The 11,404-nt window shown below is 40.7% G+C and overlaps 1 protein-coding gene across 4 annotated transcripts in view; it reads right to left on the bottom strand.

Moving 5' to 3' along the window:
• Positions 1-219: 219 nt before the first annotated feature.
• The window catches only part of ZNF654 (zinc finger protein 654), a 125,004-nt gene continuing 113,819 nt past the window's right edge, over positions 220-11,404 (bottom strand). For 3 of the 4 annotated variants that reach the window (XM_036348112.1, XM_036348114.1, XM_036348113.1), the window contains 2 exons: positions 4,512-6,852; positions 220-3,518 (listed from right to left, as the gene is read on the bottom strand). In XM_036348112.1, coding sequence (XP_036204005.1) covers positions 3,511-3,518; positions 4,512-6,852 — 2,349 coding nt within the window. In that variant the 3' untranslated portion in view covers positions 220-3,510. Of the gene's footprint in view, positions 6,853-11,404 lie in introns of all 4 variants that reach the window. The other variant, XM_036348110.1, reaches the window with a different exon arrangement.

Genomic DNA, 11,404 nt, shown 5'->3' with positions numbered 1-11,404 from the left:
AAAAATGAACACTTCTGCCCAGCCGGTGTGACTCTGTGGTTCGATTCCTGGTCAGTACACATGCCCTGATTTCAGGCTTGATCCCTAGTAGAGGGCATGCAGGAGGCAGCTGATCAATGATCTCATCATTGATGTTTCTTTCTCTCTCTCCGTTTCCTTCTGAAATCAATAAAAATATATTTTAAAAAAATAAAGCAGCTTAAAAAAATGAACACTTCATTACCAATAAGAACAATGTTTTATTGAACAAATCTATGTACAGTACAAAAAACTTCTTGAAATGAGACACTATTGTTGATTTATTGCAGTTCAATGGCTCAGTTTTAATTTGTACTCTTATAAAATGCAAAGTAAAATAATTTAATGTTCAACAAGGAAGCACAAATTCCTTTCTTGCTGAAACTGTAATATCTTTCACATATTAACAATTCCAAAATGCATATGCAGCATTTAGTCATTCTGAAAGGTGTTTTACAGTACCAAATAAATTAAAAAATAAACACTATCATCCCTTTTAGGTTTTTCATCCATACAACAGTTTAAACCAAACACAAAAGGAGTACGGCTGAACCTTCAAGTGTGATTTCAGAAGAATCACAAGTTCAATGTTATAAATTATCTACTCATTATATAATTGGTGGTTTAAAAAAACGAATATGGCTAAAGCCCAAAGTACCAGTGTCCCTGTCCACGGAGATTTCTTTTTTACCTCTCCCAAAATATCTGAGCAGCAAAAATTCAGATTTGCTATTTTCTTGACCTTACTGAAACATAAAAAGTTAGTATGTAATGTTTTGAAGGCAATTTTTTTTTATTTAAAAACATAGGATTGAAACTTGGTCCATGTAAGTTAAACATATCCTCAAAACAGAAGGAGTAAAAAAGAGAATAAATTGAGGAAGAAAGCTTCCTTTTCTTCTGGATCCCAAACTAGAATTGTTGGAAGTTTAAGCATCCTCTACAAGCAAAATGACGTAAGTTTGTGTTTTATAAAACATACATAAAATGTACACATTCTTTCAATAACAATTATCTGAGAAATATATAAAGAGTGAGAACAGTGTGTTCAAATAGAATTTTATAAGACATTCCTTGATTTATGTATAAACCGATTTGATCAATCTCCCAAAGTTTTCTCTTAGCAACATAATAGAAATAAAACCTCAAAGACATAAAATAACATATGCAATATATTTAAAAACATCTTGGTATGAACTGCAAAATGAATGAAAATAATTTGTAGATGTGATAGTTTCAACTTGCAAAAAAGTAAAGAGTTAAAAATGTTAAGTGGTAATGTTAAACTTCCGGAAAATGAAGCAGAAACTATATTTCAAAAATAACTTTATTTTCCAAATGAACTAGTTTCCAGACAGACTTAATTACATGATTATTTTAGACTAAACTGAAGTAGATCTCAAGTATTATATTTTTAGTGTCAAGGGAGTATGGAAAAGATTTTAAGTTGACCTTAAAGAATTAAAAAATCTAATTGATTTGTGTTTACTTATGCAATTTAAATGTAAATTCCACAGCCTAATGTAGGCTACAATAAAAATAAAATTAAAAAACAAAAAACCTAAATTTTATTGGAATGGATTTATGACTGTCAATTGTATAGTAATGAATGCACATGATAACTAAGCTAATAAAATTGGGAAATTTTTTAGATATCTGACCTACCATGATCTATTGTGACTTGGAAATCTTAATTCAATAGTCTAGATCAGTGATGGCGAACCTTTTGAGCTCGGCGTGTCAGCATTTTGAAAAACACTAACTTAACTCTGGTGCCGTGTCACATAGAAATTTTTTTATATTTGCAACCATAGTAAAACAAAGGTTTATATTTTTGATATTTATTTTATATGTTTAAATGCCATTTAACAAAGAAAAATCAACCAAAACAATGAGTTCTGACACGCGTATCATAGGTTCGCCATCATTGGTCTAGATGATGCCCTGGAAGAAATGTCCCACTTGCTTGGTAACTTCATTCAAGAAACTTTAATATGCCAAAGTTTAATATTCAAAATATATGGATATAGTAGGCTCTGATCAGATTATCTGCTTTGAACAAAAATGTGTCAGTTGGAATACTAGAATATTTATTTGGTTGACATTGGTACATTACTAGCCCAGTTTTTGAAGAATTTGCCTTTGCATTTTTTCATTTTATCCCTGCTATAGATTAACACATTATTAGATAAAAGGTCTTTAGCCTTCCTCTTTTAGAGAATGTACAAGTAGAACACATCTGAGAGGGTATTTTTAAAAACATTTTTTGTATTAATTTATTAAGTTAAAATCTTCCTTAGGAAAATTACTGGTCATCAAGGAAAATAAATGCATCAATATATCTTACTGTGTTCTTGCTGTGCAAATTTTTATGTAAATATTTCCTTTCATATATATATAAAAATCATCAATCAGACCAAATCTATCACTAATAAATAAGAAAGCATGAGTAGTATGGCTTATTTTATAACTAACTATTCTAAATGAATAAAACCAATGAGTTCTTGACCTGATTCTTAGCTTACATATTTTTTACAGCCAGTTTTTATAGGACTGTACTTAGATAACTCACATTAATGTCTAAAGGACCTTACTATGAATCATCAAGCAATGTCCCAACACTACTCTATATACAAATAGAAATATCCCAGTGTGCTTATACCATTATTCACATTGAGGAATTTGCAATTCAGTGTTTTCCACCAACTAGATAGCCTTTAATGGTCTTAAAATTCCTCCCATCTATCCCCAAAGTTACCAATGGTACTTTTTCTATTTAATTGACACTGCTGCCTTTATAATTCATTGGTATCACAAAAATGGAAAGTGGAAGGTTCCAGCAAAGCACTGTTTTGTCTTTTGGTTTTTTAGTTTTAAATACTGGCATGCCATACATTGAACTTTGACCTGTCTATTCAATCATCTGGAAACAAGTTACAATCTTTTATGGATAGAACAGTGATAAATCAAGTTTTATTTTCATGTATCAGTTTCTAAATTATAATAAACCCAGTAGTGATTCCTTAAGCCATGTTTGATCAGAAGGGAGGTCAAAATCTGATTATACATGACAAGTAAACCATCCCATTTGTAGAATACTTTAAGTTGTTTATTGTAAACCAACCCCTCCCCCTTTTCAAATGGGTTAACTCCCTTTCTGTAAGGCCATAGCTGGCTTCTCTTTCTGACTAGTTGCCTGAACAAGTTTCTCACTTAAGCGAAACTGAACGTGCTGCTATTAATCTCATGAACTTTTTTTTAAAATGTGGTTTTCTGGATAACTGGTACTTTGGGAGTTTTGTAATAACCCTTTTGGAATCTGAACTAGCACATCGCTGTGAGTTCATTCTAGACAATGTGCTTTGTCTTTAACTAATCCTAGACCACTCTAAAATTAAGGCCGTCAGGGAAATAGCAAACTGATGATGCATTTTCTTGTAGTGCTTTTTTCACACTACTGCTTGATCGACAGATCTTTCTGATACATTTTTATCAGGCACCTGTAAAACAAAACATGTCTATTAATTCAAATTGTATAGATGTTCAACTGGAACTCTAAGTCAGATTCCTGTTTATTTACACCCTTACACATTGAAAGAATATTGATAGCGGTAAAAAGGCAGGCAAGTTCTTCTGCTCATTTTTGTCTTTCATTTATTTTCTGATTCTTTTAAATTGTATTTGTAAAGAGGCTCAGTTTCACTTGGATTATAATACAGCATGCAGATGAAAAACATTTCCATCATAATTACTTTGTTTCTAGAACCTTAAGTACATGAAACCTAGAATGAAGAAAAGCTTCAAATACAGTGAAAATGATCAAAGAGATGGAAAACCTGTGTACAAGTTCTGGCTCCCACAAGTTCATAGGCCTGTGCCTATGCAAATTACTTAACTTGTGAATTTGAGTTTGATCTATAAAACAGGAATAGGGACATCACCTTATAATGGTTGTATAGACTAAAGGAAATGTATAGTTAGTGCTTTATTATCTACTAGAGGACCAGTGCACAAAAATTCATGCACTGGAGGGTGGGGGGGTCCCTTAGCCCGGCCTGCGCCCTCTCATAGTCTGGGAGTCCTCAGAGGATGTCCTACTGATGGCACAGGCCTGCTCCCTGAGCCATAGTCTGGCCTCCCTCTGCAGGAGGTGACTGGACAGGGACCGCCGCCGCCCCCATTACCCTGCCACTGTCCAGCCTCCCTATGCGGGAGGCGACCTGATGGGCCGATCAGGGGACGGTGTCAGACCCCCCTATCGCCCTTCTGCTGCTGCTGGTCACCCCACCCCCCCACCGTCGTTCCCTCCCTCTGCCCACTGGCACGTGCCTTGGCTGGCCTGGTGCCGCCTGCCCTGCACCCCACATTCTGCAGTCCTGTCAATTTGCATGTTACGCTTTTATTATATAGGATGCTATACAAATGTTAACTTTAAAGACCTGTGGCATTTTCTATTTCTACAGATATACCTACTGAGAAGATAGAAGACTTACTTTCATCATCTGAATCAAATCCAAAGAGTGCCTGACATTTCTTTTGTGCACGGTGAGCCTCAAGTGCTTCTGCATTACAGTAGGTGGTCAGGCATTTGCCACATCTTAATCTTTTCACTGATTTTTTACAAATGTTATCTTGATCAGAACAGGCATCTATTCTATCAGTCAGAAATTTTCTGCGTTTTGGCATACTAAGGTACCGTTCATCAAGGTAACTGGGAGGCAATGGTCTGACATATGGCTTTGATAAAATTAAGCCATATGAAGTATGTTCACTCATTAGATTTGGTTTGGATGGTGCCTGAGATACTGGCAGGGTACTGTGTTCTTGTGATACAACATTGGGTAAAATGGAGCCATTTTCTGTTCTGATTCTATTTGTATCAATTTTCAAAGCAGAACCTGATGAAACTAAAGATGTCTGTTCTATTCCGTGTCCATTGACTAAATCAATAATACTACAATTATTTTCAGAATTTGGCTCTAGGTCAGGCATCTTTTGGTCTGTCAAGCTTATATCAGAAACAGTGTCATCAGAATGTTCATTTCCATTCTGAACTAAACTGTCTGTCTTCTTTTCCATACTGTCTATACATGTCTTTGGTTCTGTAGAATCTTTCCTTGATTTGCTAGGACAAACTGGCAGGCTAATAGCTTGTTTCTCATTACTAGATGAGTCTTTTTCCTGAAAACTATTATTTGAGTCTGTAAGAACATCCCAAGCAACTGCTTCTCTTGGTTGTGCAGATGATTCCGGTGTTTTACTTAAATAGTGCTGAGCTTCATGTTCATATAACAGAGGAAGATCTTCAAAAAGCTCATGGCATTCTGGAAAACTACACTGGGCCTGAAATATCCTGTGACTTTTTGTGTGCTGAGCAAGCTGGAATGGCAGCTTAAACGATTCATTGCAGTTAAAATGCAAACAAAAGTACACATTTGGATAGCTGTGTCTATTAAGGTGATCTATAAAATGCTGAGAATCTTCAAACTGCCTTTGACAAAATTTGCATTTTCCTTTGCTCCACTTCATTACCGTTTGCCGCACATTTAAGTCAGTTGGATGTGCAGTCCTTGCATGTTTATTGAGAAATCCAATTCTTTTAAATATCCTAACGCAACCAAGAGCAGGGCACTTAAAGTTTCCTTTTTGATCTATATCATATATGTCTTTTGGATGGCACAAAGTTCCATTAATTTTATGAAGTGCTGGAGTTTCTTGATTCAGGTCATAATCATCTTCTTCATAATCACCTTCTTCATCATCTTCCTCCTCGTAATCATCCTCACATACAGTTAAAGGTTCCAATACATTATTTATATAAGTGTCAGGACTGCCATTTTCAATGTTTTCAATGACATCTTCTGATACACTTATGGGAATTTCAGTGAATTCAGCCACATGCTCAGGGATGACCGCTTCGTTTCCATCACTGGAAGTATTAATAGTCGGTATTTCCAAATCTTTATTATCAAAATCTCCATTTTCAAATGAAATTGAAGAATTGGAAAAGTTTATTTCTTCCAAAGCAGGAGTTTCCTGATCCTCCTGTTGAGCTACAGTAATTTGATGTCTTTGTATTTTTTTAACATGATTTTTTAAATGCTTCTGCATAAGTCCTCTGTTTCTAAATTTCCTACCACATATAACACAGGAAAAACTGCCCTTTTTCTGATGAGCCTGGGCATGCCTTACAATGTGACCGCCTAGAAATTCCTTATTACATAACATACACCGATGCCTTGGGACACTGTGGTCTACTTTAGAAGTGTTAAGAGCAGTAAGGTTTTTCTTTGTGTTAACATGGCCTTTAGGTTGTACTCCAGATATATCATCAGGATCAAGCTCTCCAGTGCTTTGATCTGTAAAAGAGTCTACACCTTCATCTAAACATTTCTGTTCCAATGTCTTTTTTAGATTACCTATAGAATTTTCCAGTGTATTTTCATTTAGAAATTTGATTGCTGATTTATCACTCAGTAATGCTACACAGTTTTTCTTAATCATTACGAAGTTCCAGAATTCAGGATCAAAAAACAATCCCTTTTTCAAAATTGGAAGTAATTCAAAACGAACACGATTTTGAACACTACTGGTGCCTTCATTATATTCTTCATCTGGACATTTGTAAAGCTCTTCAACAGTGTGATAAGCTTCCAAGGAGCGCTCAAGAAAAAATATTGAGAGTGCACAAATCCTGAGGATCTCCAAATCATTTGGCAAGAAATGTGCAATTGTTTTATAAATTAGACACTTAGTTTTGGGATCATCATGAAGGTCTAGTTGTAGAGCACAACCACATATTTCAACACAAATTTGTAAGCCTTCTTCTTCAACCTGAATAAAAACAAAAATATATATATATATTACTATTAAATACCTTTTAAATATTACACAAACCAGTTTATCTTTTTAAATTACAACTCTGAAATGAAAGCTAAATACAGTATTTCAAATGTACAATTTTCCTTAATGGGTAGCCTTAAATCTTTTGTAATATGTAAATAAATCTTTTTAAACTTGAGAATAATTTGCAAAAGATAGCATTTTCACTTCCAATTTATTTAAAGTTTGTTAAGACTTATCCTATTTAGGCTAAGTGTCCAGTCAGCCATTCAACCAATCAAAGTGTATATGCTAACAATATGCTAAGGCTGCTCAACCACTAGCTATGACGTGCACTGACCACCAGGGGGCAGATTATCCGACTGGTAGGTTAGCTTCCTGCTGGGGTCTGACCAATTGGGACTGAGCAAGATGGGCCAGACACGCCCTGGAGCCCTTCCGTGTCCCTCCCTGGCTGGCCAACCTCCCGCATCCCTCCCCGGCCCTGATCCTGCACCAGTGGGGTCCCTTGGCCTGGCCTGTGCCCTCTCACAATCCGGGGCCTCCTGGGGGATGTCAGAGACCCAGTTTCAGCCCAATCCTGCAGGCCAGGCCAAGGGACCCCACTGATGCATGAATTCGTGCACCAGGCCTCTAGTCCTATCCTATCTAATAAAAGAGAAACGTGGTAATTGGCGTACAACCGCTACGCTTCCCATTGGCTAATCACGGCAGTATGCAAATTAACTGTCAGCCAAGATGGCGGCTGGCAGCCAGGCAGCTTGAAACTAATATGAGGCTTGCTTGCTTCAGTGAAGGAGGGCTCCAATGTTCCCCGCCTGCTGCTGCAGGCCTCTGAGCTGCAAGCAACTATGTAACAAACATAGAAGCTAAACAAAACCCCAGAAACCTGCTGGGCTTCAGCCAGCAGGATCGCAACATTGTAAGCAAAGGCCAGAAACCTACTTTCAGCAGCGGAGGCCTAAGAGCTGGAGCCAAGCCTCAAAGCTAAAGCTGGCCCAGAATAAAAAAAGAAAAAAAGGAGTGATTGGGCGCTTCAGTCACCCCCAGCCTGAAAACAGCCCTCAGCTCCTCACCCAGACTGGCCAGGCACCCCAGTGGGGACCCCCACCCTGAAGGGTGTGTGACCAGCTGCAAACAGCCATCATCCCCTCACCCAGGCTGGCCAGGCACCCCAGTGGGGACCCCCACCCTGATCCAGGACACCCTTCAGGGCAAACCAGCCGCCCCCCCCCCCCCCCCCCCCCCGTGCACCAGGCCTCTATCCTATATAGTAAAAGGGTAATATGCCTCCCAGCACCGGGATCAGCGGAGCCGCGAGGTCTCCCGGCACCGGGATCAGCATGACAGGGGGCAGCACCCAAACCCCCTGATCGCCCTGCAGCTCTGTGTGTGACAGGGGGCGGGGCCACAACCTCCCTATCTGCCCTGCTCTGTTCATGACAGGGGAAGGCGCCCCAACCCCCTGATCAGCCCTGCTCTGTGCCTGATAGGGGGGAGCTCCCCAACCCCCTGATCGCCCTGCGGCTCTGTGTGTGACAGGGTGTGGCGTCCCAACACCCTGATCGGCCCTGCTCTGTGTGTGACGGGGTAGAGCCATAACCTCCCCATCGGCCCTGCCCTGAGTGTGAGAGTCGCGGCGCCACAACCCCCTGATGGTCCCTGCTCTGTGGGTGATAGAGGGCAGCGCCCCAACCCCGTTTGGACCTGCTCTGTGGGTCATAGAGGACGGCGCCCCAACCTCCTGATCCGCCCTGCTCTGTGTGTGACAGTGGGCGGTGCCCCAACTCTCCTATCGGCCCTACTCTGTGAGTGACAGGGGGGAGCTCCTCAACCCCCTGATCGGCCCTGCTCTGTGCGTGACAGGGGGGAGCTCCCCAACCCCCTGATGGGCCCTGCTCTGTTCGTGACAGGGTACGGAGCCCCAAACCCCTGATTGGCCCTGCTCTGTGCATGATGTGGGGAGCTCCCCAACCCCCTGATGGGCCTTGCTCTGTGCGTGACAGGGGGGAGCTCCCCAACCCCCTGACGGGCCCTGCTCTGTGCGTGACACGGGGGAGCTCCCCAACCCCCTGACAGGCCCTGCTCTATGCGTGACGGGGGGCAGTGCCCCAACTCCCCTATCGGCCCTGCTCTGTGAGTGACAGGGGGGAGCTCCCCAACCCCCTGATTGGCCCTGCTCTGTGTGTGACAGGCGGTGGTGCCGCAACCTCCCCATCGACCCTGCCTTGAGTGTGACAGGGGGCGGTGCCCCAACCCCCCAATCGACCCTACCCTGAGTGTGACTGAAGGTGGCATCGCAGCCTCCCAATCCGCCCTGCTCTGTGCATGACGTGGCGGTGCCCCAACTCCCCAATCAGCCCTGCTCTGAGCCCGACCAGGGGCTGCACCTAGGAATTGGGCCTGCCCTCTGCCACCTGGGAGCAGGCCTAAGCCAGCAGGTCGTTATCTCCTGAGGGGTCCCAGACTGCGAGAGGGCACAGGCCGGGCTGAGGGACCCCTCCCTCCCCCCCGAGTGCACAAATTTTTGTGCACCGGGCCTCTAGTCCTATATAATAAAAGACTAATATGGAAATCGACCAAATGGTGGAATGACCAGTCGCTATGACGTGCACTGCCCACCAGGGGGCAAACGCTCAACTCAGGAGCTCCCCCCTAATGGTCAGTGCGCTCCCACAGGGGGAGTGCTGCTCAGCCAGAAGCTGGGCTCATGGGTGGCAGTGCAGTGGTGGTGGCGGGAGCCTCTCCCGCCTCCATGGCAACACTAAGGATCTCCAACTGACAGTCCACAGGGAGTGGGCCCAAGCCATCAGTCGAACCACCCCCTGAGGGCTCCCGGACTGCAAGAGAGCGCAGGCTGGGCTGAGGGACCACACCCCCCCCTCCCAAGTATATGAATTTCGTGCACCGGGCCTCTAGTTAATCATAATACAGAAAGCTTCATAACCTTATGGTGATTTAAAATACAAAGTGCTTCATAAACTTATGAGGAGTAGTTTCTTACAAATCTAGATTCTGTTTATGTACTTACCTCACATTCTGTGGCAGAAGGGTTACATTATATGTATTTAAACACATTTATCAAATTTTGATCTTAAAAAATAACTAGACTTTTTTTAAAAAGAGAACTGCTTGTGGAAACTCTTTCATGAAGCTGCACTGGATAATATTACTTCTGTTACTTAAGTATTATTATCCAAATAAGGGGAGAAGTATAGGCCACATGGAAAGGGCAATTATAATCCTTCCAAATCTAATAAGGTATGAGAACAATGAACCTACTGGAAGTTATCTGCAAATTATTCAAGGTTTGAAATTTTTACTTCTCAAAGATAACTGCATAAGCTTTTACTTGGGATCTATTGTCTGCCCACGCTAATTCAAGCTATAAATAACACTGCTAATGATTTAGAGTTATCAAAATGCTTGTTTGAATAGAAAGAAGTACAAAAGTGATGTCTTTAAAACTGTGTGTATGTGTACATCATACTGCCGGCATATGGTATATTATAGATGACAGAGAGGAAGACTACCTTACCATGCTCACATCCTCTTAATCCTTTAAATGTTATGTAACCCTGCTTAACTACTTACAGTTCCACAAGAAGACCTTAATTTTCACATCATAATCCCACTTTATCTAGTTGGTAAATTCCTACCCATCTCCAATTCATTCTTTGAGAATCAGTTCTACTCTGAAAGTTTTTCTCACCATTCTTTCTGGCCCCTGCCCTGGGGTAGAGTTAAACATTCCCCATTCTTTCCACTGAGAATAACTTATACTTATTTCTAAAAAGCATGTATATATTGTTTCATAACAATCTGTGTGTGACCATGCTTCTGACTTTGAATTCTTAAATTCCTAGGAATCACTTTGAATTCCTAAGTAATACAGTATCTCATTTTTTATATCCTCCTATGATTAGCATAGAAGTTGGCATATAGTGACCTTTGAGTAAATGTTTACAGAGTAAATGGGATCAGATCTATTCCACTGAATTTAGTTCTTTCCTATCAATCCATCATTTCCAGCTTGAAATTCTTTTCTGAATTCAAAAAAAATTGCCTTTTGCTAATTGTCTGTTACAATTAGATATTCCCACCTAGATTTTCCAGATAGGACAAATTCAAAATTCACTGCTTCCAAACAGAATTCCTCCTCTTGCTTCAAATGAAGTTATAATATATCCAGTTGCCTAAGTTTAAAAATTTCATTGTAAAAGGACAAAAGGGAACAGGACATTTCCTTACCTGAAATTCTCTAACAATTCCATTATATTTACAGACTGAAGTTCCAACAGCAAACCCACCCCCACCTCCTGCAGTCCCTCTGATTAATTTCATCTCCTACACACTTTCCCCAGGTTTCTCTGCTACACTATTAATGAGACTGGACAGTTGTGAGAAACAAATAATGAGGCAAAAGTGCTCTAAAATAAAAATATTAGTATTATCCTCCTCTATCATTCAAAACACAGCTGAAAGCATCTTCTACTGTGAAGCCTTTCAAATATGCCATCTGTAATGTCTCCTCCTGAACTCA

Source organism: Myotis myotis, unplaced genomic scaffold (assembly GCF_014108235.1).
Source record: "Myotis myotis isolate mMyoMyo1 unplaced genomic scaffold, mMyoMyo1.p scaffold_m19_p_2, whole genome shotgun sequence".
NCBI classification, from domain to species: Eukaryota; Metazoa; Chordata; class Mammalia; order Chiroptera; family Vespertilionidae; genus Myotis; species Myotis myotis.
The sequence above is the reverse complement of the archived record's forward strand: the minus strand, read 5'-3'. Positions and strand labels throughout refer to the sequence as shown.